General features: G+C 36.4%; 1 protein-coding gene and 1 pseudogene across 1 annotated transcript; both read left to right on the plus strand.

Annotated features, from left to right (window-relative positions):
* The first annotated feature begins 1,020 nt into the window (after positions 1-1,020).
* On the plus strand, positions 1,021-1,788 carry LOC128280403 (probable leucine-rich repeat receptor-like protein kinase At1g35710). The gene has a single exon (XM_053018548.1). It carries the CDS (start codon positions 1,033-1,035, stop codon positions 1,786-1,788), a length of 756 nt encoding a protein of 251 aa, XP_052874508.1. The 5' UTR covers positions 1,021-1,032.
* A 524-nt stretch (positions 1,789-2,312) lies between these two features.
* Positions 2,313-25,565, plus strand: LOC108459271 (MDIS1-interacting receptor like kinase 2-like; annotated as a pseudogene).
* Positions 25,566-27,386: the final 1,821 nt, after the last annotated feature.

A 27,386-nucleotide genomic window follows, 5' to 3' on the forward strand; every position in this document is an offset into this window, starting at 1 on the left:
TTGATTTAATGAGAAAGGACTGTATGAAGTAGGGATATTATTCTTTTTCGATAATTTAATGCCACATCAACAATTTCATCCTAAATTTCAAAGTTTTCATTTGATTTTAATTTTTTTCAAGATAAAATTACTAAAATTCAAAATAAAAATATTAATGTCGCATCAAATTTTTAAAAAATGAATATACATAACGCTGCATTACTATTCATACAATCTCTTTTCCTGATTTAATATGATCTGATGAGAAATTTCGTAGATAGAAGCTCAACACGTTATTGAAAGTAAAGGCCACGTTAAAAGCCCAACTATGGAAAAGTACATCCACAAAATAATAGAAAAGTCTTGGGGCCACAATCAAATCAAATCTTTAAATTGTTAAATCAAATTAAAGATGGAATCGTCATTGTCATGGGATCATTATCTTGTTACTTATACTATATATGGAATAACTTGAATCCAACGCCAATTTATAATCATGTTAGTATGTATGAATAATAATTTTTTTAATTAATTACTACTTCTTTAATTACCGACAATTTTGCTAATTAATTTTAAATTAGCACTTAGTACACCTGCATTCCAGTTTTTGAAGCAATTTGAAAGACTCTTAACATTATATATGACATTTTCCCGTCCATAAGAAAGTATGAGAACACCAAAATCTAATCCGGTTTATTGCTTAGACAATTGGCTCTGACACTGAGCAAATTAAATTAAGCCTCTAAAATTTGCTTAATTTCATTTTTTTTTTCGGAAATAGAAACAACCTGTTGATTGGGTCATCTAGTTTTCCATGAGAAATTATAATACCAGCCCATTTGCATGCATTTGTTTTGTTGAAAATTAGGAATCAGGGAGGTATCATTATCAAGAAATACTAGCAACGCAGAAATTTTCAATGAAGAAAAAGCATTGCGCGTGAAGAGGTCAGTTCCATGACATCGACTGAAGCAATGACAACAATTGCAACAAGACCTTGACTACTATAATGAGTTTCCTTGAATTCTTCGGTTTGTAAACTATAACATATATATGCTACTACTGAACCTTTACACGATGATTAAGCTTAGCGAATTAAACATGTTCTCATCTTTAACCATTTCTGTTATTCTAGGGGTATTATGGGCTACCATCCTTCTTTCCTTTGCTACAATGATGTTGGCAGCAGACCAATCACCATATGAGTCCGAAGCCAAAGCGTTGATAAGGAGTGGTTGGTGGATTAGCTATAGCAATGATACTCCACAACATTGCAAGTGGGCAGGTATATCATGTAATAGTGCTGGAAGCATCACCAAAATTAACATTTCTGATGCGCCCAATATTGAGGTTGGAGATAGATTTGGGAAGTTGAATTTCTCTTCATTTCCAAATCTTGTCCTTCTTGATCTTAGTCATTGTCCACTTGGTGGAAAAATTCCGCATCAGATAGGATATCTATCAGCATTGAAGCACCTTGACTTGTCCTTTTGTGCTTTATCCGGTAAGTTACCTCTTTCTCTAGGAAACCTAACCCAATTAGAGTACCTTGACATTTCCTATAATTGTAATATTAATGGTTCCATCCCTCCACAACTAGGAAATCTAGTGAACCTTGTCAGTTTAAACTTGGGTTCCAACAGTCTTACTGGGAAGATTCCTTCTGAATTAGGATTTTTATCAAATTTGGCTTATTTGGGTCTTTATAGCAACAAGCTTTTTGGTCCAATACCATTTCCCTTGTACCATATGACAGATTTGGAACATCTGTTCATTGATAATAACTACCTTGAAAGATCGATCTCTTAAAATATTGAAAATTTCAAGAAAATAAGCTTTTTAAGCATCACTAATAATAGATTTACTGGTCATATTCCTCTAGCTTTGTGTCGTTTGTCCACTGTGGAAGAAATCTATCTTGACCAAAATCATATAAGTGGTTCAGTCCCTTCTTGCATTGATAATTTATACAACTTGGAAATCTTGGAGCTAGATTCAAATCTATTAAATGGTTCAATCCCTTCGCGTCTTGGTAAGTTGTCCAAATTGCATACCTTAAGACTTGATTCAAATCTATTAGAAGGTCCTATTCCTGAAGAAATTTGTGACTTAGCAAATTTAACTTCATTAAGCCTCTACCAAAATAAATTGAATGGTTCAATCCCTTCTTGTCTTGGTAAATTGTCCAAATTGGATACCTTACCACTTTATTCAAATCTATTAGAAGGTCCTATTCCCCAAAAATTTTGTAATTTAGCAAATTTAACTCATTGTACCTCTTCCAAAACAAATTGAGTGGTTTAATCCCTTCTTATATTGGTAGTTTATCAAAGATGCGGTACTTAAGCCTTGGTTCTAATCTATTAAAAGGTCATATTCCCCAAGAAATTTGTAATTTAGAAAATTTAACTTCATTGTACCTCTCCCAAAACAAATTGAGGGGTTCAATCCCATCTTGTATTGCCAATTTATCCAATTTGGATACCTTAGAACTTGATTCAAATCTATTAAAAGGTCCTATCCCAAAAGAAATTGGCAAGCTTTTTGATCTATCATATCTAAACCATAGCTTCAACGAACTCTTAGGTCCTGTCCCTATCTTGTCTGCCAGTGGTATCTACATTGTCGATGCTGGAAATGGTTGTAACAAGATTTCTCCCAATCCATTTGAAGGCAATAGCGGTTTATCACCCTATATGAGTCCTCTAGTAACCAACAAAGCCAACAGTAGTAAAATTCCTTACTGTATCAAAATATTCTTCCCTATTGCCATCTTATCCACATTCTCCATTTTGGAATGTTTTCTATTTTCACGGTTTAAGCTCAAGAATAACCGTGTCAGTGTACAAGCAACGAAAAATGTTTATTTGTGTTCCATATGGAACTATGATGGAAAGATAGCATACGAAGATATTGTTGCAGCAACGGAGGATTTCGACTTCCGATACTGTATCGGAGTTGGTGGTTAAGGAAGTTTTTACAAAGCAAAACTCCCTTGCGGTAAAGTAGTTGCTTTGAAGAAACTTCATCATTTAGAAGCCGTGAATCCAACTTTTAACAATAGTTTCAGGAATGAGATCAAGTTTCTAACAGAAATACGACATCGAAACATAATGAAGCTTCATGGGTTTTGTCTACACCAACGGTCTATGTTTTTGATCTACGAATACATGGAAAAAGGGGAGTTTGTTCTGCAACTTAAGCGATGAAGTGGAAACTGTGGAAATGGATTGGACAAAAAGAGTGAAGATCATCAAAGGCGTAGCACATGCTTTGTCTTACTTACACTATGATTACAACCCTGCAATAGTTCATCGAGACTATAACGCCCCAAAATTTTAATTTCGGTTTTTGATAAATTTAACATAAAATATTTATTTGCTTTAGTGGTTAAGTGTCTAAGTGTGTGTGGGAGGTCCAAAGTTCAAGCCATGCCTTTGGCAAATTTTGAAAATTTTCTAAATAAAGCCCTAACCCTGCTTAGTAGGCTTAAGTTTAATTTTTGGCAAAAATATAACAGAATGAGCCTGCAAGTCTGGTGGTTAAGTGGAGTGTAAATATGTTGGTGGTCTTGAGTTCGAATCCTTGTGCATGTAAGGGAGTTATTTAAGAGTTTGAACTGAACTAAATGTCGAGTAGTGGTTGTGTAGTGGGGAGTGGATTAAGGAATTTTAGTGGGTTATCAAATTATTTTGATATTATTTGTTTTTCTTCCAAATTTCGGGTTTCTCCTTCTTGCAAAATAAATTGGCATGTACTTTTCTTTTACCCCTGTTGTAGTGTAACGCTCCAATTTTCGGGAATTCTGTGAATGTTGGCAAAATTTCATTCTTTGATTTTGTCATTTGTGAGTGAAATTATGAAATAGGACCTATGTGAAAATGTTTGAAAATGCTATAGGCTAATTTGTAGTGGCCAAATAAATAGTAGTGCAAAATAGAAGGATTTGTATGTCAAACCTCCCATTTTACAAGAAGTGGCCGGCCATCATGTTGTTGAAGACAATATGTGTACTTGATATCCATAATTTACAGTACAAATTGATAAAAAAAATTGATAATGGATTAGGTAAATGTTCCATGATGGGCATGATAAGCATTATGGGCTTTTTTTTATTGACATTATGGCATAAGTATGGCACAAATAATATAGGTTATTTTGTGTCATAAAATGTTGGGTAATAAAATAACAAAAGGATGAAAAGAACAAAGTTTTGTCCATCTTTGTTCATCATAGACGAAAGTTAGAGAAGAGAAAAGATAGGAGAAAGCTCTTGAGTATTCGGTCATTAGGAGGAGGAAAATTGAAGGTAAGTTCTTGGCACCTTGCTTCTATTTTGAGGTTCATGAGTTCTTCTTGATTCTACCTTAACTCTTGAAGCATATTTTGGTTTTTAGTTGTGTTGTGAGCATTTAGTCATGAATTAAAATGAAGGAAATGGTTGTTGTTTCATGTTCTTTTGATGAAAAATGGAAGATAGGTGAAGTTGAGCCAAACAAATGAGCATGCATGTGCCTTAGATGCTAAAGGGAAAAATCGGCTAACATGTTGTGCTTTAAAATGATGAAATGGAGATTATACTTAAATAAAATCATAGATATGTGATGATTGATTGGTGATATACATGTTTAAATAACATGCATGCAAGGTATGTGTGAAAGAGTGATTTGGTAATAAATCTGCTTGGGACAGCAGCAGTAACGTGACTTTGGAAAATCACCATAAATTGTGGGAGATGAATTAGAAGATGAATAAATTATATAATTAAAGCTTATTGAGTCTAGTTTCAAATGAAATAAACAAGAACATATTTTTAATTCTGTACAATGAGAAATTGGATTCGTAATGAAGAGTGGTCAGATTAGTCAAAGAGTGAAACATGGGAAACTTTGAGAAAAATCTGGTATTGATTGGCTAAACCAAAAATTCTGAAAATTTTATGGATAGAAGATATATGAGTCTATTTTCAGGAAAAATTAACGGCACTTAATTTAGAGTTTCGTAGCTCCAATTATAAATGATTTAGTGACTGTTGCTCATGAAGACAGCTTGCAGTGAAATTATGATTATGTGGTAAACACTGACAAAAATTTGTTAATGAGTTGCTTATTGATTTCTTATAAGCTTACTCTGATCTGTAGGTGTGGTTGGCGAATATTGTAAGGGGTTAATCGTAGTTTGTATTTGAATAGTTATATTAACGTGTTAGTAATCCAATTGTAGGCGGTTCGTGTGTGGATCTCGTCGACATATAAATCGCATACTGGTGTGTAACTAACACCCTCTTATAGACTAGATCGGCATGCGAAAAGCGAAATCTTGAAAAGTTGGTATTTTGAGATCTTGCGAGTGTGTGAATGCTCATGAGATTAATAGTTTGATGTATATGGTAAATTAAAGTGATAAGATCGCAGAGTGCGATTACATGCATTTCGATATTTTGGGCTTAATGGGCTAAAAACGGGATAATGGGCCAACGGGCCCAAATTGTTAAGAAAACGCGGTAAGTGTTTCTGATCGTACGTAAATGACTATGTTATTATGAAAACCTTAAGAATAGTTAAATTACTTAAATATCCCTATGTATGTAAAATTACCATTATACCCCTAGGGTTACTTTTGACTGAAAAGCATGACGATCTGATTCTGTATGATGTATGCCATGATTATATATCTGTTGCATGGGGACTTGGGTTATACTATGGAGGAAGCGTCCTGGTGGCTATGCCACAATTTATCTAATCTGGTGGCTCTGCCACATATATCTGTCCTGGTGGCTATGCCACAATTATCTGATCTGGTGGCTCTGCCACATATATCTGATACGGTGGCTCGCCACAATATCAGATCTGGTGACTTCGTCACAATATCCGCAACCTCGCCACGATTTACGTGGTGTGTAGCGGTTGGGTGGGTCAAGTAGTCTCCCCACATGGTGTAAGGCTGGTACGGGGGTGTTATGGATGAATCTGGGTTGGGTTTCTGCATAAACATGTAATATATGTTCTATTTTGTTATGGGCCTACGGGCTTTATTCTGAATTCTGTTCTGGGCTAAGGCCAACTTATTCTATTTCTATGGTTTGAGCTGATATAGGCTATGGTTGGGTTAATTTACACTTGAGTTTCCCCAAACTCACCTTTTATTTTCATCCACGCAGTAATCCCCAACCATAGTGGGCTTGGAGTCGTGAGGGAATTGAGTGGCCACCGTTCGAAAGTTTGATTTTCTTACGGTGAACTGGACATCCTTTTATTTACGTTTGAAGTTTTGGATTTTTAAATGTAATAAGGCCGCTTAATTATTTTTGATGGTTTTAATATGTATTACTAAGATAGGTATTACTTATTTTAACTGTTGAAATTGGATAAGTTTAAGGTGCGTTTTCAACAACAACAATTGATTTCAAAATAACACGACAACAAGCAAAGCTTCCGCAATGAAAGTATTTTCCAAAATTAATCACTTTTCCTAAAAATGACTTAATCAAATCGGTTTCCTAGAAATATCCATGACGTTAAGGTGTGGCAATGGCGGTATGCATGTCTAGGATTGGATCCGAAGGAGCTTGGCATAAGCGATCAGATGGACTCACCACCTCTTTTCCGCTTTCCTACGGTGCATGACTTCCATTCTCAGAAGCACCCGAACCCGACCAGACGTTATGGTCGGATCCGACATGCCACATCGAAGCGTTCAAAACATTTTATATTGTTGATCCAGAAAAACTTACTTAGTGTTTTAAAAGATAATTTCATTATAGGTTAAAGTGAATGGAAGCTGTGCACCAGGTAGGAAACCGGAAAAGAAGTGGTGAGTCCATCGGACTGCTTAAGTACCAAGCTCCCTTCGGATCCAATCCTAGACATGCATACCTCTATTGCCACACTTTAACATCATGGATATTTCTAGGAAACCGATTTGATTAAGTCATTTTTAGGAAAAGTGATTAATTTTGGAAAATACTTTCATTGTGGAAGCTTTGCTTTTTGTCGTGTTATTTTGAAATCAATTGTTGTTTTTGAAAACGCGCCCTAAAGCTATCCAATTTCAACAGTTAAAATAAGTAATACCTATCTTAGTAATACATATTAAAACCATTAAAAATAATTAAGCGGCCTTATTACATATAAAAACCCAAAACTTCAAACGTAAATAAATGATGTCCAGTTCACCGTAAGAAAATCAAACTTTCAAAATGGGTGGCCACTCCGAATTCCTCACACTCCAAGCCCACTATGGTTGGGGATTTCTGCGTGATTTAAAATAAAAGGGTGAGTTTGGGGAAACTCAGTGTAAGGAAAACCCATTCAAAGCCCAAGTCACTCAAGCCTATTGGGCCTAAGCCCATTCAGTAATGAGTGGTATCTGGCCGAGCCCTTTTCAGATTACAATAAACCGGGCCTTAGCCCTTATTCAGATAATGATATGGCCCATAGGCCCATTTCAAAATACATGCAACATCAACAACATATGCAAGCCCATTTGGGAGACTACTCAACCCACCAACCACTACACTCCACCCGTACCAGCCCTACACTCCATGTGGGGAATACTCAACCCACCCCAGCCCAACACTCCATAGTTGCAGCCTTGCTGCTCAGTTAACAGTAAATTGAGGCAAAGCCTCCAGTACGTGGACAAGCCACTTTCAGTACTTCCTCCGTCAATATCCCAATCTCATGCATCAGATAATAACAACATGGCATGCAGTAAATAACAACAGTCAAACATGCATTTAGGTCAATTTAACCCTAGAGGTATTTGGTAATTTATCTACTAGGGTAAAGCGTAAATTTTCCACTTTTAAAGGTATTTCAGTAATTTATCTATTTTAGGGTTTTTCATGCATATTCCTACTTTTCACGTACTAATAGAATCACGCATCGAGGGTTCTTACGAATTGGGCCGTTGGCCCATCATTCCAATTTTGGCCCATTAAGCCCAAAAATATCGAGGCACGTAAATCATGCACTTTGCGGTCCAAACATTGCAGCTTACCAAAAACATTAATCGATTTACCTTACGAGCATTTGTACACTCGCAAATCTACAAAATACCGGTTTTCGACATTTCGGCTTTTCGGCTTTTTCCGATCTAGACTAAGAAAGATGGTGTTAGTTACACACTGCTTTTGCGATGATATCTCGACGAGATCCACACACGAACCGCCTACAATTGGATTACTAACACGTTAATCTAACTATTCAAATACAAACTACGTATTAACCCCTTACAATATTCGGCCAACCACACCTACAGATCATAGTAAGCTTATAAGAAATCAATAAGCAACTCATTAACAAATTTTTGTCAATGTTAACCACACAATCATAATTTCACTGCAAGCTATCTTCCTGAGCAACTGTCACTAAATTATTTATAACTGGAGCTACGAAACTCCAAATTAGGTTCCGTTAATTTTCCCTGAAAATAGACTCACATATCTTCTATCCATAAAATTTTTAGAATTTTTGGTTTAGCCAATCAATACCAGATTTTTCTCAAAGTTTCCCATGTTTCACTGTTTGACTAATCTAACCACTCTTCATTACGAATCAAATTTCTCATTGTACAGAATTCAAAATATGTTCTTGTTTATTTCATTAGAAACTAGACTCAATAAGCTTTAATTACATAATTTATTCAGCTTCTAATTCATCTCCCACAATTTATGGTGATTTTCCAAAGTCACATTACTGCTGCTGTCCCAAGCAGATTTATTACCAAATCACTCTTTCACACCTAACTTGCATGCTTGTTATTTAAACATGTATATCACCAATCAATCATCACATATCTATGATTTTACTTAAGTATAATCTCCATTTCATCATTTTAAAGCACAACATGTTAGCTGATTTTTCCCTTTAACATCTAAGGCACATGCATGCTCATTTGTTTAGCTCAACTTCACCTATCTTCCATTTTTCATCAAAAGAACATGAAACAACAACGATTTCCTTCATTTTAATTCATGACTAAATGCTCACAACACAACTAAAAACCAAAATATGCTTCAAGAGTTAAGGTAGAATCAAGAAGAACTCATGAACCTCAAAATAGAAGTAAGGTGTTGTGCGGAAGCGTGTGAAAGAGTAAAATTATTGTACTGAAAAATCACACTAAGTTCAATTCCCAGGAAAGAGAGGTAGATCACGAAGATCACTTAAATACCAAGTCTTTCCTAGCCAGAATATCCCTCTATCGTAATTTAATAGCACAATAAATCACTACAATCACATTCACAAAATATGCAAAATAAATAATAAAGAACACCAGAATTTTAACGAGGTTCAGCAAATTTTGCCTACGTCCTCGGGCACTACCAAATATATTTCACTCCAAAAATTACAAGTGAAATTTACAAATAGAGAGAGAGAATAATGCCTTAAGTAGAGAATGGCAATTATGGGATGAAGAAAGTAAGAAATGGTTAGGCCTATTTATAGTTGAGGTTCAAGGATCAACTTGCAATGTCCCTATACAATTAGGGACCAAAATTGCAATTATCCCATGCCAACTTTTAACCCAACTTGCCAACCAATATTACTTTCTACTTTCGGTGCCCACCCTTTTTGACTTTTCAAACAAATGGGTGGGTTCCAATATAAGGTACCAAGAACTTACCTTCAATTTTCCTCCTCCTAATGACCGAATACTCAAGAGCTTTCTCATTTCCTTTCTCTTCTCTAACTTTCAGCTATGATGAACAAAGATGGACAAAACTTTGTTCTTTTCACCCCTTTTTCTTTTAATAAACTTCATATTTCATCCATTTAATTCTTTAATACAAAAGACATGAAATTCTTATCATGAAACATTTACCTAACCCATTATCATGAAACATGTACCTAACCCATTATCATGGAACATTTAGCTAACCTATTATCATGGAACATTTACCTAACCTATTATCAATTTGTATCAATTTGTACCATAAATTATGGATATCAAGTGTACATTTTGTCTACAACAACATGATGGCTGGCCACTTCATGTAAAATGGGAGGTTTGTCATGCAAATCCTCCTATTTTGCACTCCTATTTATTTGGCCACTTCAATTTAGCCTATAGCATTTTCAAACATTTTCACATAGGTCCTATTTCATAATTTCACTCACAAATGACAAAATTAAAGCATGAAATTTTGCCAACATTCACAGAATTCCCGAAATTTGGGGCGTTAAACATTCACTTTAACCTATAATGAAATTATCTTTTAAAACACTAAGTAAGTTTTTCTGGATCAACAATATAAAATGTTTTGAACGCTTCGATGTGGCATGTCGGATCTGGTCATAACGTCTGGGCCGGGTTTGGGATGTTACATGTAGAATTTTTGCTCTTTCTTTACCTTATCTTCTCATTTCCTTTCGTTTTCTTTTATTTACTGATCGTTCTATTTTTCAAATGTCTCTTCTGTGTAACGTTGGGTGCACATTCGGTAAGTTTTCATCTCTGTTAAGTCTTAACGTTTCTGGCAAAGTGGTTAAAGAGGGGTTTTACGCTTGGTGTTTAGGAGTTAATCAGTTGCTGATCGTCCATCGATGTCTTAAGTGTGTGGAGTTCCTGTTCTCATCGAGGGTAAGATTTTTAACGACTAAAGGTTATATAACTCGTGGTAACTTTATTTTAGTTTCGTTAGTATCACTAAATTGGGCTTTGGTATGGCGATATTTACGTCTTGGAACACTCAGAGGTGTTAGCAAATCAGTAATAGATGTGTACCCAAAACGCAGAAAATGAGATTCGGAGAAAAGTCGAAATTGCTTACTATCAAGAAATAATAGAAATAAGAGAAAATGATGCGAAAAATTGTAAAGAAAGGAAATAAGGGTGTTATAAACTTGGAAATCACCATTTTGCACTAAAATAGTTTTGGACAGCAGCAGTAGTCTAATTTTGAAAAATCATCAAAAATAGTGAAAATTGAGTTAGAGGTTGAATAAAATACAAAATTAAAGTTTATTGAGTCTAGTAGGCTTGAGTTTAATTGTTGGCAAAAATATAACAGAATGGACCTGCAAGTCTAGTGGTTAATTGGAGTGTAAATATGCTGGTGGTCTTGAGTTCGAACCCTGTGCATGCAAGGGAGTTATTTAGGAGTTTGAACTGAACTAAAATGTCGAGTAGTGGATGTGTAGTGGGAAGTGTGGGGAGTGGATTAAGGGATTTTAGTGGGTTATCAAATTATCTTGATATTATTTGTTTTTCTTCCAAATTTCGGGTTTCTCATTCTTGTAAAAAAAAATTGGCATTTTCTTTTCTTTTCTCCCTGTTGCCGAATTTTTGCTCTTTCTTCACCTTTTCTTTTCGTTTCCTTTCGTTTTCTTTTATTTACTGATCATTCTTTTTTTCAAATGTCTTTTCTGTGTAACGTTGGGTGCACGTTCGGTAAGTTTTCATCTCTGTTAAGTCTTAACGTTTCTGGCGAAGTGGTTAAGGAGGGGTTTTACGCTTGGTGTTTAGGAGTTAATCAAGGGGTTGCTGATCATCCATCGATGTCTTAAGCGTGCGGAGTTCCTGTTCTCGATTGAGGGTAAGATTTCTGACGACTAAAGGTTATATAACTCGTGGTAACTTCATTTTAGTTTCATTAGTATCACTAAATCGGGCTTTGGTATGGCGATATTTAGGTCTTGGAATGCTCAGAGGTGTTTTTAAAGCAAATCAGTAATAGATGTGTACCTGAAACGCAGAAAACGGGATTCAGAGAAAAGCCGAAATTGCTTGCTGTCAAGAAATAATAGAAATAAGAGAAAATGATGCGAAAAATTGTAGAGAAAGGAAATAAGGGTGTTATAAACTTGGAAATCACCATTTTGCACTAAAATAGTTTTAGACAGCAACGGTAGTCTAATTTTGAAAAATCATCAAAAATAGTGGAAATTGAGTTAGAGGTTGAATAGAATATAAAATTAAATTTTATTGAGTCTAGTTTTTCATGGAAGAAACATGTAAGCAATGGAATTGTAAATTATGAGATATAATAAATTTTGTGAGATAAGGTCAGACTAATTTCAGGTTCCCCTGTTTTGATTTTGGAAAATCATCAAAAATTGTAAAAAAATAATTAGGGGCTTAAATTTATATTTTTAAATCCTTAATGAGTTTGTTTTAAAGATAAATAAATGGAAACATCATCCAAATTCCGTACTAAGAGATAAATAATTTTTAGTAAGGAAAGGTTGAAGCTGTCAAATAGCAGAATAAGGATAAATTTGAAGATTTTACTGTACTTATTTGATAAGCTATAAATTCTGAAAATTTTATGGTAGAAAGATATTTTATTCTAGTTTCAAAAACATCAAGTGGATCTTAATTTGGAATTCGGTAGCTCAATATATAAATAATTTAGTAACAATGACTCAAGTAGACAGCTTTGAATAAACATAAAAGTAAATAGTAAAAATATATTTTTATTAAGAATGTGGAATGGAGAGGAGGAGGAGGAAAAACATATAAGAATATTTAGCTAGCATGGGTTGCATTAAAAATGGATCACATGGCCAAGGCCAAATTGGGGCAGGCCACATGGGCATGTGAGCCCATTTTACTGAAATGTGTTTTAAGGTTGTACGGGTCGCCCAAGATGACTGTGAACCTACTGTAGGGTCGGGAAGCACTACTTTGACCCCTAGATGTGTGAACTGAATGTATAATGTATGCCTGTTTACTGATATATTTATGTATGATTACTATTAGTTGCATATAAGCATGTTATTTACTATATGTTGCATTGCATCGGGTTGGGATATGGATATTTAGAGGAAGTGTACTGAAAGGCTTGTAAGCGTAATATCTGGCAGCTCATCTACAAACTACTACTTATGTGCCGCATTCAGTGCTATTTGGAGTGTAGGGATGGGTGGATGTTTTGAACCCCACATAGAGTGTAGGGATGGACGGAGATGGTGTGTAGAGGCTGGTTGGGTAGGACTTTGATTTTGTATACTGTATATCTATTACTGATACTGTAACACCCCGAACCCGTGACCGTTACCAGAGTTGAACACGAGGTGTTACCGGGCTTACTTCACTTATTTCCCCCTTTATCTTTCTCCTTTTTTTTTTCTGTTCCAGGCAGGCTAGCTAACTGCATAACTGTCACCTTAAAAATTATATCTCGAGTTCCAGAACTCGAAAACCAGTTCCGTAAATTTTTCCTGAAACTAGACTCATAATTCCATCTACACATTTTTTTCTAGAATTTTTGGTCAATCCAATTAGTACAGTTTATTAGTTAAGTTCTCCCCTGTTTCAGGGTTCAACTACACTGACCTTTGTGCATTACGACTTGGATACCTTCCTGTACAGGGCTTAAACACTTATTCCATTTGTTTCTAAAGAAACTAGACTCACAAAGAAATCTGTACATATAGAGCATAACTTCTAATTCTCTCTGGTTAATTTATAGTGAATTTTCAAAGTCGGAACAGGGGATCCAGAAACCGTTCTGGCCCTGTTTCGCGAAAACTTGAATATCTCTTAAAATCCGACTCATGTGACCGTTTCGTTTCTTCCATATGAAAATAGATTCATCAAGGTTCAATTACATAATTTATTCACCATTTAATTCCACCTCTACTATTTTTAGTGATTTTTAAAACTCACGTCACTGCTGCTGTCAGCATCTGTTACTAAAACAAATTATGCCTATTTCATGATTCCTCCTTTATCTGACTAGTACTTCATCATGCATATCACAATTTGTGACCATGACTAGCCATGCCAAAGGCTAATCATCACCGAGCATCTCCCTACTACATTTTTACCATATCATGAATTTAGCACCGAAAGTAATCAGCCATGGCGTATGGCCTAATGATCAATCAAACCTCAACTATTTCTCAACCAGAACCGAATTCTCTAAGACTTATAACTAAGTACCACAAGGCCGAATTGACTTAATGTTTATGCCATTTTCGCACGGCTTAAAGTTTACAACCCAAAGTTCAACAAAACAAAAGAGCCTATACATGCCAAATGTTCTCCTAGATCGACTAAGAAGACAATACCAAAAGATTGCTAGCCGGTGTGATGACTTCGTTGATGGTTCCGAGCACACAAAAAGAGACGAGTCCAAGAGACCTAAAATGGGTGACAAGAAAACACCGAGTGAGTTTATAACTCAGTAAGTCATAAGCACTCCACAATTATCCATTAGCAAAATTTATCACAAAGTGAAACAATGAAACGAGGTTAAGTGTTCCATCCATATCGAACTATACCATAGTTCCTTAGACCTTTTGGTTCAATCTCATACCAAGTCATACATTCACATTTCTTATTCTATTCAATAAGATATTTGAGGCAATTTCCATATATCAACTCATTTTCACCACAATCATGCAAACAAACGAACTTTCATCTATCCCATGATACCTTATTTACGTGACTGCAAGTTTAATCATCACATAGATTTAAAGCTTACCAAGCTCAACCCCGAGCATGAACATAGCGCCTATTCGCCATGAGCTCAAGGTACTTACTCTTTCCGCTGTCCATGATCAACTCGATAAGGTCACACCTCCATGTGAGTAACCGATCGAACATATATATTAAATTCGCACACGTAGTGCTTAATAATCGATCACGCACACTTAGTGCCATGTGATTTAAGCTCGCACACATAGTGCCATATAATTTAAATTCGCACACTTAGTGCCATACTTTTCAAGCTTGCACACTTAGTGCCAATCTTGTCACCGTGCCCATTTATTGCCCGTACACTTAGTGCCGAGACCAAACACTCTCGCATTTTACTACCTTTATACATTCAACAATGTCATCATTCCATACACATACATTTTCATTTACATATCATCTCATTAAACACAGTTGCATAGATAATATGATCATTTAAATCAATACCGGATATATGCTTAATGACTTACCTTGTGTTGGGTAAATAATCCCAAGTCGGCTACTCGATGACCTTCGATTTCCCTTGTTGGACGCTCTCCTTTAGGATCTTGAGCTTAAACAATTAAATTAACCCATTCAACCACTTTGTAAAATATTTGTATCACACATTAAAATTTCATTTCATAGGATACACATGACAAATTCTTATCCTTCTACCCCATGCTTTTGAACTATTTGGTTCACAACCTTAGGCTATCACCCTATTGCCAACTATCCTAATCAAGGATAGTATCACAAGTGCGATACACCCATATGGCCGAATGTGCAAGATTAAATTCAACACCACCTATGTGCTTAATTAGGTGGCGAATATACATAAGCACATTTAGCATTTGATACATTCGCCTTAGCATAGATTTCATTAAAAGTCCCTATTAGCCACTTCACCATCAATTATCTCATCTACTTAATATTTCATACTTATCATACTAGCCGAATATTACTTATTTAAGTTCAACACCCTTATATACCATACTAGTACCAAATATGATATATAATTCTTCTCTTTCTCTTTTCATCAAGACAACCTATATGAACATTTAACTAATTCAAACTTCACCCTCTTAATGCCCATTATAGCCGAATGTACCAAGCATTTATCATTTTGCAACATGAATTCTATAGCATGGCTGAATACTCATGCACATACACACACAACAACAAGAACTCAATGACCTAAAAATCTCCTTTTATTAAACATTCGAAGTCACTCCTCTTCATGCTTCATTACAACAACATCAAAACACCAACCAAGAAAGACAACATCCATGGCCGAATTTCAACTCCATCAAATAGCAAAAGAAATCTAAACCATGGGCTAGGTAGAACTTAAACTAACAACTAAAACATGCATGCATCTCATGGAATATCATCAAACATACCTTAGTCTAGCAACCACCATAGCCGATTTTTATCAAGTTCTTCCCCCTTCTTCCATTTCTTCTATTTGGCCAAGACAACCAAAGGATGAACAACCACTTTTTTTTTCTTTCTTTCTTTGTTTTTGTCACGGCAAAAAGGGGGGCATCCACACATATTATTTTTTTGTTATCATCATTTTCTTTTTCCATTTCTTTAATACTAGCTTTCTTATTTTATTGTTTCCTACATACATCACTAGCCTAACATGTTGGAGACATGTTTCCACCCATAGCATGGCCGGCCATCATGCTCCAATTTGGCTAATTTGACATGCAAAACCATTATTTTCACTACATGCTTTAATAGGTCCTCATAGATTAACCTATAACATTTCTACAATGTTTCATATAAGTCCATTTTAGTAAATTCACATAGAAATGATCAAATTAATGCATGAAACTTTCATACATGCATTTACTAACATCATAAACATAGAATATAACAATTAATTATTTATAAGACTCGGTTTCGTGGTCCCGAAACCACTTTTCGACTAGGGTCAATTTAGGGCTGTCACAACTCTCCCCCACTTAAGAAATTTTCGTCCCCGAAAATCTTATCGGTAAATAGGTTTGGGTATCGCTCTTTCATAGAGTCCTCAAGTTCCCAAGTGGCTTCTTAAATTCCGTGTTTATGCCACAACACCTTAACTAATGGGATTTTCTTATTCCGCAACTCTTTTACTTCACGCATCAATATGCGAACCGGTTCTTCTTCATAACTCAAATTAGGCTAAATCTCGATCTCAAATGGAGTGATTACGTGCGATGGATCGGACCTATATCGTCGAAGCAGCGAGACATGGAAAACGTTGTGAATCCTTTCAAGCTCAGGGGGTAAAATTAACCGGTATGCGACTGGCCCAACTCGTTCGGATACTTTGTATGGACCGATAAACCTCGGACTCAATTTGCCCTTACGGCCAAATCTAAGCACCTTCTCAAGGGTGAGACTTTGAGAAATACCTTATCCCTAACCTGATATTCAATGTCTTTTCTCTTTAAATCCGCATACGACTTCTGGCGATCCGAAGCCGCTTTCAAACTTTCACGAATTACTCGAACTTTCTGCTCAGCATCCTTAATCAAATCAACCCCAAAGATTTTACTTTCACTAAGTTCAGTCCAAAATAATAGGGTACGGCATTTACGACCGTATAAAGCCTCGTAAGGTGCCATCTTAATGCTTGACTGAAAGCTATTGTTATAAGCAAATTCAATCAAAGGCAAATATTTTTCCCAAGAACTACAAAACTCTAAGACGCAACATCTCAACATATCCTCGAGTATCTGAATTATTCGTTCAGATTGGCCATCAGTCTGGGGATGAAATGCGGTGCTAAAATGCATCTTAGTACCCAATGCTTCTTGTAATTTCTTCCAAAACCGCGATGTAAATCTTGGGTCTCTATCCGACACGATAGAAATAGGTACCCCATGCAATCGAACAATTTGGGAGACGTATAATTCTGCCAATTTATCGAGCGAAAAATCCGTACGGACAGGGATAAAATGAGCAGACTTGGTCAGTCTATCGACAATGACCCAGACCGAGTCTTTCTTATTCTGAGTCAATGGTAACCCAGATACAAAGTCCATTGTTACTCGATCCCATTTCCATTAGGGTATCATGATTGGCTGAAGTAATCCCGATGACACTTGATGTTCCGCTTTCACTTGTTGACATATCAAACACTTTGAAACAAATTCTGAAATGTCTCGTTTCATACCGGGCCACCAAAATTGGCGTTTCAGGTCATTGTACATTTTAGTACTACCCGGGTGGACTGACATTCGACTACTGTGAGCCTCGTCCAAAATCATCGAAACAAGTTCCGAATTTCTTGGAATACATAATCGACCTTTGAACGTCAAGCAATCATTGTCGTCAATCTGAAATTCCGATTCCTCATTCGAAACACATTCAGCTCGTTTAGCGACCAATTCAGCGTCGATCTTCTGGGATTCAAGTATTTGATGAATCAATAATGGTTTGGCCTCTAATTCAACTACTAGCACCTCATAGGGTGAAACGGATAGGTGAGCATCCATCGCTCTCAAAGCAAACAGTGCTTTACGACTTAAAGCATCGGCCACCACGTTGGCCTTTCCCGGGTGATAATCAATGACAAGTTCATAGTCTTTCAACAACTCAAGCCAACGTCTTTGTCGCAGATTTAGATCTCTTTAAGTCATCAAATATTTAAGACTCTTGTGGTCCGAATAAATATGACACCTTTCTCCAAACAAGTAATGTCGCCATATTTTCAAGGCGAACACTATGGCTACTAATTCAAGGTCATGGGTCGGATAGTTTCTCTCATGCGGCTTTAATTGTCTCGACGCGTAAGCCACAACTCGACCTTCTTGCATCAATACACAACCTAGCCCAAGCAAGGATGCGTCCATCAGAATGACAAACTCTTTCTGGGACTCACAGTTGTACTAGCACTGGGGCCTCGGTTAAACAGGTTTTTTTTTGTAGTCGATCGAAACTTTCTTTACAGCGTTCCGACCACTCGAACTTAACATCTTTTTGAAGTAGTTTTGTCAACGGTGCAGCTATCATCGAAAAACCCTTTACAAACCGCCGATAGTATCCGGCAAGCCCCAAAAAGCTCCTAACTTCAGTAACATTCCTTGGAGGGTTCCAATCGACTATGGACAAAATTTTGTTCGGGTCCACTCTGACACCTGATACGGACACCACGTGCCCCAAAAAGCTAACCTCTCTCAACCAAAATTCACATTTACTGAATTTTGCGTATAACTGCTTATCTCGTAAAATTTGCAGCACTAATCTCAGGTGTTCAGCATGTTCAGTTTCATCTCTCGAATAGACCAAAATGTCATCAATAAACACGACCACAAACCGATCCAAGTATGGCTGAAAACTCGATTCATTAAATCCATAAATACTGCAGGTGCATTAGTGAGCCCAAATGGCATCACTAAGAATTCGTAGTGACCGTACCTCGTTCTAAAAGTAGTTTTGGGTATGTCCGAGTCTCGAACCCTCAACTGATAGTAACCCGATCTCAAATCTATCTTTGAAAACACTGAGGCTCCCTTTAATTGATCAAACAAATCGTCAATACGTGGCAACGGATATTTATTCTTTATCGTCACTTTATTCAAGCGGACGATAGTCGATGCACAATCTCATGGTTCCATCCTTCTTCTTCACAAACAACACCGGTGCGCCCATGGAGAAAAGCTCGATCGAGCGAAACCTCTATCCGTCAATTCTTGCAATTGAACCTTCAATTCCTTTAATTCGTTAATGCCATACGATACGGGCTATTGAGATTGGCGTAGTACCGTGTACAACCGATGCGAATTCCACTTCTCGAACCGGTGGCAATCTCGGTAACTCCTCGGGAAAAACATCCGAATATTCACAAACCACTGATGCGATTCAAGTTTCCTTTCCGTCTCTTTGCTATCAAACACATACGCAAGGTATGTTTTACACCCCTTTTTCACATATCTCTGGGCGGTCATTGAAGATATTATCACTGGCGCTCCCTTTAAATCGGTAGACTCAACTCGGACTATCTCATTATTTGCACTCCTCAAATCAATGGTTTTTTTTTGTTCATTCACCTTGCCTCATGTACTGTCACCAATCCATACCAAGAATAACATCAAATTCGTCAAACGGCAAAAGCATCAGATCGGCCGGAAAATAAGATTCTCGAATTATTAGGGGACATCTCTTACACACTTTATCAACAAGTACGTATTGACCCAAAGGGTTTGACACTCGAATTACGAACTCAGTAGACTCAACAGGTAGAGTCTTACTGGATGCTAAGGTTTCACATACATATGAATGAGTAGAGCCAGGGTCAATCAATGCAATCACGCTAGTATCAAAGAGAGTGAAAGTACCAGTGATAACGTCAGGGGAGGATGCCTCCTCTCGTGCGCGGATGGCATATGCTCTAGCAGGAGCACGGGTCTCGGATCGAACAACCCGATCGAGGCCCTCTCGATTACCACCCCTACCTCCTGAAATTCTCGGGGGTCTACCTCTAGCCGTTGTTCCACTAGGTCTCGCACCTTGCATCTTATTCTTCTCATCTAGCTCCGTGCAATCTCTAATGAAGTGGTCTTTCGAACCGCATCCGTAACAGGCTCTGTTAGCAGACTTACCCCAACATTCACCTATGTGTCGTCTTCCACATTGGGGGCATTCAGGCTTTTCTTGACGATTATTGCCCACACTAGCAACTGAAGTAGCTCGTGAGTCCATCGATGGTCGTGCTCTAACGAAAATCCCCGCAGTCGTCCTTGACTTATTTGTGTCCTCCCTGAATTTCTTTACAGCCAAAAATGGAGCTTTACCCATCAATCTTTTACGACAGTCTCTAGCTTCAAATTCAGCCTCTTCTTCTCCCTTCCAAGTTCTTCCGCCTTGCAGGCTAGTTCAACTAGTGTTACAAATTCTTTTATCTCCAAAATACCCACCAGTAGCTTTAAATCTTCATTCAATCCTTCTTCAAATCTTTTGCACATAGCAACCTCATCAGCCACACACTCCCGAGCATACCGACTAAGACTTACGAACTCATGTTTGTATTCAGATACTGTCATACGGCCTTGCTTGAGCTCCAAGAATTCCTTACGCTTTTGATCGATGAACCGTTGACTCATATATTTCTTTCGAAATTCCGTTTGAAAGAAATCCCAAGTAACTTGTTCCTTTGGGACTATGGAAATCAAGGTCCTCTACTAATAGTAGGCTGAGTCTCGCAACAAGGATATAGCACACTTTAGACATTCATCGGGTGTGCATGACAGTTCATCAAACACCCGAATGGTGTTATCAAGCCAGAACTTGGCCCTTTCGGCATCATCAGTAACTATGGCCTTGAACTCTTCGACCCCGCGCTTCCTAATCAAGTCCACAGGTGGTTTACTCAGCCTCACAGGATCAGCAACTGATGGTATTACGGGCTCTTGGGGTGGATTATTTATATTCGGGAATGGTTGGACAGCCAGATTGGTTCGGGCATATTGCGCGACACATTCATTCATCATGGTGAAGAAGGCTTGTTTCGCCCCTTCATCTTGATTATTCGCAGATGACTGAGGTTCAACAGGCGGTGTCCCTTGCGCAGGAGCAGCCGCTACACTTTCAACATCATCCGCTAAGGGTCTCTCTAACCCGGGTTCCATTTGCTAAACAAAAATTTTAACCGTCAGAAGTCATCACATTATTAAGCACTAACATTTTGGCATGTATAGCTAGACTCATACGCGCTATGGTAGTCCTAGAACCGACTAAACCATAGCTCTGATACCAATAAAATGTAACACCCCGAACCCGTGACCGTTACCAGAGTTGAACACGAGGTGTTACCGGGCTTACTTCACTTATTTCCCCCTTTATCTTTCTCCTTTTTTTTTTCTGCTCTGGCGGGCTAGCTAAGCTGCGTCATTGTCACCTTAAAAATCATATCTCGAGTTTCAGAACTTGAAAACCAGTTCCGTAAATTTTTCCTGAAACTAGACTCATAATTCCATCTACACATTTTTTTCTAGAATTTTTGGTTGAGCCAATTAGTAAAGTTTATTAGTTAAAGTCTCCCCTGCTTTGTGGTTCACTACACTTGACCTTTGTGCATTACAGGGCTCCAACACTTATACCATTTGTTTCTAAAGAAACTAGACTCACAAAGAAATCTGTACATATAGAGCATAACTTCTAATTCTCTCGGTTAATTTATAGTGAATTTTCAAATTGAACAGGGATCCGAAACCGTTCTAGCCTGTTTCGCGGAAACTTGAATATCTCTTAAAATCCGACTCATGTGACCGTTTCGTTTCTTCCATATGAAAATAGATTCATCAAGGTTCAATTACATAATTTATTCACCATTTAATTCCACCTCTACTATTTTTAGTGATTTTTAAAACTCACGTCCACCTTCTTTGTCAAGATCATTACTAAAACAAATTATGCCTATTTCATGATTCCTCCTTTATCTGACTAGTACTTCATCATGCATATCACAATTTGTGACCATGACTAGCCATGCCAAAGGCTAATCATCACCGAGCATCTCCCTACTACATTTTTACCATATCATGAATTTAGCACCGAAAGTAATCAGCCATGGCGTATGGCCTAATGATCAATCAAACCTCAACTATTTCTCAACCAGAACCGAATTCTCTAAGACTTATAACTAAGTACCACAAGGCCGAATTGACTTAATGTTTATGCCATTTTCGCACGGCTTAAAGTTTACAACCCAAAGTTCAACAAAACAAAAGAGCCTATACATGCCAAATGTTCTCCTAGATCGACTAAGAAGACAATACCAAAAGATTGCTAGCCGGTGTGATGACTTCGTTGATGGTTCCGAGCACACAAAAAGAGACGAGTCCAAGAGACCTAAAATGGGTGACAAGAAAACACCGAGTGAGTTTATAACTCAAGAAGTCATAAGCACTCCACAATTATCCATTAGCAAAATTTATCACAAAGTGAAACAATGAAACGAGGTTAAGTGTTCCATCCATATCGAACTATACCATAGTTCCTTAGACCTTTTAGTTCAATCTCATACCAAGTCATACATTCACATTTCTTATTCTATTCAATAAGATATTTGAGGCAATTTCCATATATCAACTCATTTTCACCACAATCATGCAAACAAACGAACTTTCATCTATCCCATGATACCTTATTTACGTGACTGCAAGTTTAATCATCACATAGATTTAAAGCTTACCAAGCTCAACCCCGAGCATGAACATAGCGCCTATTCGCCATGAGCTCAAGGTACTTACTCTTTCCGCTGTCCATGATCAACTCGATAAGGTCACACCCTCCATGTGAGTAACCGATCGAACATATATATTAAATTCGCACACGTAGTGCTTAATAATCGATCACGCACACTTAGTGCCATGTGATTTAAGCTCGCACACATAGTGCCATATAATTTAAATTCGCACACTTAGTGCCATACTTTTCAAGCTTGCACACTTAGTGCCAATCTTGTCACCGTGCCCATTTATTGCCCGCACACTTAGTGCCGAGACCAAACACTCTACGCATTTTACTACCTTTATACATTCAACAATGTCATCATTCCATACACATACATTTTCATTTACATATCATCTCATTAAACACAGTTGCATAGATAATATGATCATTTAAATCAATACCAGATATATGCTTAATGACTTACCTTGTGTTGGGTAAATAATCCCAAGTCGGCTACTCGATGACCTTCGATTTCCCCTTGTTGGACGCCTCTCCTTTAGGATCTTGAGCTTAAACAATTAAATTAACCCATTCAACCACTTTGTAAAATATTTGTATCACACATTAAAATTTCATTTCATAGGATACACATGACAAATTATTATCCTTCTACCCCATGCTTTTGAACTATTTGGTTCACAACCTTAGGCTATCACCCTATTGCCAACTATCCTAATCAAGGATAGTATCACAAGTGTGTACACCCATATGGCCGAATGTGCAAGATTAAATTCAACACCACCTATGTGCTTAATTAGGTGGCGAATATACATAAGCACATTTAGCATTTGATACATTCGGCCTTAGCATAGATTTCATTAAAAGTCCCTATTAGCCACTTCACCATCAATTATCTCATCTACTTAATATTTCATACTTATCATACTAGCCGAATATTACTTATTTAAGTTCAACACCCTTATATACCATACTAGCACCAAATATGATATCTAATTCTTCTCTTTCTCTTTTCATCAAGACAACCTATATGAACATTTAACTAATTCAAACTTCACCCTCTTAATGCCCATTATAGCCGAATGTACCAAGCATTTATCATTTTGCAACATGAATTCTATAGCATGGCCGAATACTCATGCACATACACACACAACAACAAGAACTCAATGACCTAAAAATCTCCTTTTATTAAACATTCGAACTCACTCCTCTTCATGCTTCATTACAACAACATCAAAACACCAACCAAGAAAGACAACATCCATGGCCGAATTTCATCTCCATCAAATAGCAAAAGAAATCTAAACCATGGGCTAGGTAGCACTTAAACTAACAACTAAAACATGCATGCATCTCATGGAATATCATCAAACATACCTTAGTCTAGCAACCACCATAGCCGATTTTTATCAAGTTCTTCCCCCTTCTTCCATTTCTTCTATTCGGCCAAGACAACCAAATGATGAACAACCACTTTTTTTTTTCTTTCTTTCTTTGTTTTTGTCACGGCAAAAAGGGGGGCATCCACACATATTATTTTTTTGTTATCATCATTTTCTTTTTCCATTTCTTTAATACTAGCTTTCTTATTTTATTGTTTCCTACATACATCACTAGCCTAACATGTTGGAGACATGTTTCCACCCATAGCATGGCCGGCCATCATGCTCCAATTTGGCTAATTTGACATGCAAAACCATTATTTTCACTACATGCTTTAATAGGTCCTCATAGATTAACCTATCACATTTCTACAATATTTCATATAAGTCCATTTTTATAAATTCACATAGAAATGATCAAATTAATGCATGAAACTTTCATACATGCATTTACTAACATCATAAACATAGAATATAACAATTAATTATTTATAAGACTCAGTTTCGTGGTCCCGAAACCACTTTTCGACTAGGGTCAATTTAGGGCTGTCACAGATACTGTGATAGGCTAAGGCCCTTGTGCATTACTGATACTGATACTAAATTAGGCTAAGGTCAAATTGCTATTGATACTGAAAGGGGCTTAGGCCCAGACTGCTTTTAATTGTGCACTATGTTTACTGTTGTTTGTTTTCTGTAGGATTACACACTAAGTTTACGTAAACTCACCCCCCTCTGCTTAATGTGCACAGGTAATCCCCAAACCTGGACGGATCAGAGCGGCGAAGGACTCGGCAGTGATCACGATTTTTGACTTTCATGGTTTTAATCTATGAGTATTAGCTTTTTTTTATTTGGTTAAGTTTTTTGTTGTAATTTGGACTTTTGAACTTTTGGATTTGTTTTGGTTTTTATTTTCCTTACTTCATGGATTAGTAACTGCTAGTCGTAGGAAATCTCGATTTTCAAAAGAACAAATCGTTTCTCTAAAACGTACGATTACTTAAACTGTTTTTTTTTAAAGCTTCCTCAACAAGTTACATTTTGAATCCACTGATTAAATAAGTAAAAGGTTTTTGGAACTAATAAGAGGTAAAGAATAGTAAACAAACAGAAATGGTTTTATCGCGACAACACAATTTTTCAAACACCCTATCATGTGACATCACCAGATTTGGCCATAACGTCTAGGCCGGGTTTGGGGTGTTACATAGACATATCAAGTAACAATGTTCTTTTAAACTCGAGCTTTGAGGCCTTTGTAGCTGACTTTGTAACTGCTAAAATGTTGGAACTGCACTTATCCAATCAGACCATTATTGTGGGCACATGTGGTTATTTAGCTCCAGGTGATATCAGACCATTATTGTGGGCACATGTGGTTATTTAGCTCCAGGTGATTTTCTTTACTTCATTTACTGATATTTTCTTTTGAATTTATAGAATTAATTGAATATATAATTGATCTTCTTTTTATTTGGTTTGCCATTTGCAGAACTTGCCTATACAATGATTGTCACCAAAAAATGCGATGTCTATAATTTTGGAATGGTGGCATTGGAAACATTAATGGGAAAGCATCATGAAGAAGTGTTACCATGATTGTCATCACCAACTTATTTGTTAAATATGAAGCTGATTGATGTGTTAGACAACCGTTTACCACTTCCAACAAGCCAACTAGTTGCACAAAATCTTGTTCACGTTGCTACACTAGCATTCACTTGCTTAAATCTGCAACCGAAGTCTTGACCAACAATGAAATAAGTGTGTGAAGAGTTCCTTTGTAACCAAAAATCCTTGAGAATTCCCTTTCAGATGATCTCTTTGTTACAACTTTTGAACCATAAAATCCATATTAGAGGCAAAACTGATAATTGTGATGTTCAAAGTCCTTGTGCTTGTTAGATACTATTTGTCCTGCTATCATGATTTGTTTCTAAACTAGCTCTTGTGCTATATATGATGTAATGAATTGTAATGTTGAATACACTTGTTTATTTGGTGGCTATGGAAGAAATAAATTCTGCAATTTGATTCAAATCTTCATTCATCATCAAGTTTTTTCTTCTTCCAAACAACATAAAGATAATATATAAAATAAAAGTAATGATAAAAATAAATTCTGAAGAAGAAGGATATTTGATATGATTTTTTTCAAATTTGAACTAGGATTTTTAACCTAAAAAAGAATTCGTGATTGTAATTGTTTTGTGACCTCAGAAACAATGTTATTATGGTCCAACACATGCCTAGCTTTCAAGATACTCACTCTCTGCCTAGTTTATTGATTTTATATGCATGGTTTCTGTAGTTGAAATCTAATTATAGATAAATTTTTATTGATTTATAAAAATATAAAAAGACAAAAACACTCACATAGTTGTATAACATACTTTGCAAATAAAATGGTTTTTTGTTAATTCCCTAATTGGAATCCAGTTTGAATTATTGATAATACTCTAGAACGTCATATTTTTATGTGCTAATTATATATTTATTTTGAGTATAATGCTACTAATTTGGGCTTTTTATGGTCTTTTATCTTTTAGTGACTAAATTGGAGGCAGGAGGAAATTTAAGGGTAAAAAGTGCCAATTTGAAGATATAATGGGCCAACATGCAAAGAAGGAGAGAAGTGGTACCAAAAATGCAAACATGGAAGACCGAAGGACTGAAATGCAAAAGAAGAGATTTTATAGCACAAGACTCTATTTTAATTTCAATTATATTAGGGTAATTATTAAGGATTTTTATTTAGATTTAAATTTTAGGATTTATTTTCATTTATATTTATTTATCTTTAATTATTTTTATTTATTGTATTTATCTTTTAGAATTTCATTAGAAATAGACTAGGTTTTCTAGTACTATAAATAGGGGACGGAGTGGCACATATTTGACATCTCTTTTTTTCTGTAAACACTCCCTCTCCCAAAAACTCTGTCTTTTGTTCTCTCCATATTTTCTTCAATAAAAATTCCCTTTTCCATTATTTTTATTTCTTTCCCAAAAATCATGAGCCACTAAACCAATCTAGCCGAAGGTTGTCAAAATTCCCCAAAAAGGTTCACGAAATTTTCACACACGCATACGATCATGCTATAAACACTTACAATAATATTAAAATAATTTTATGACATTGGATTTATGGTCCCGAAACTACTGTTCCGATTTAACTAAAAAGGGCTTTTATAACATGAGTTGTCAAATTTCCCAACATTAGGGGGAGAGAATAAAAATTTGGATCAATAAAGTACTTGAAATGAATTATAAATGTGTAAGATCCTTGTACGAAGCAATGTGAACCAGAAGTTCAACAGATAATTCATTTTACAAATCCACTACCAGAGTCATTAAATCTCACATACAAGCTGAAAATGCTCCAATACGAATTGATGTACTAATAAGGAAAACTATTAG

This window comes from Gossypium arboreum, chromosome 9 (assembly GCF_025698485.1).
Source record: "Gossypium arboreum isolate Shixiya-1 chromosome 9, ASM2569848v2, whole genome shotgun sequence".
Lineage (NCBI taxonomy): Eukaryota > Viridiplantae > Streptophyta > Magnoliopsida > Malvales > Malvaceae > Gossypium > Gossypium arboreum.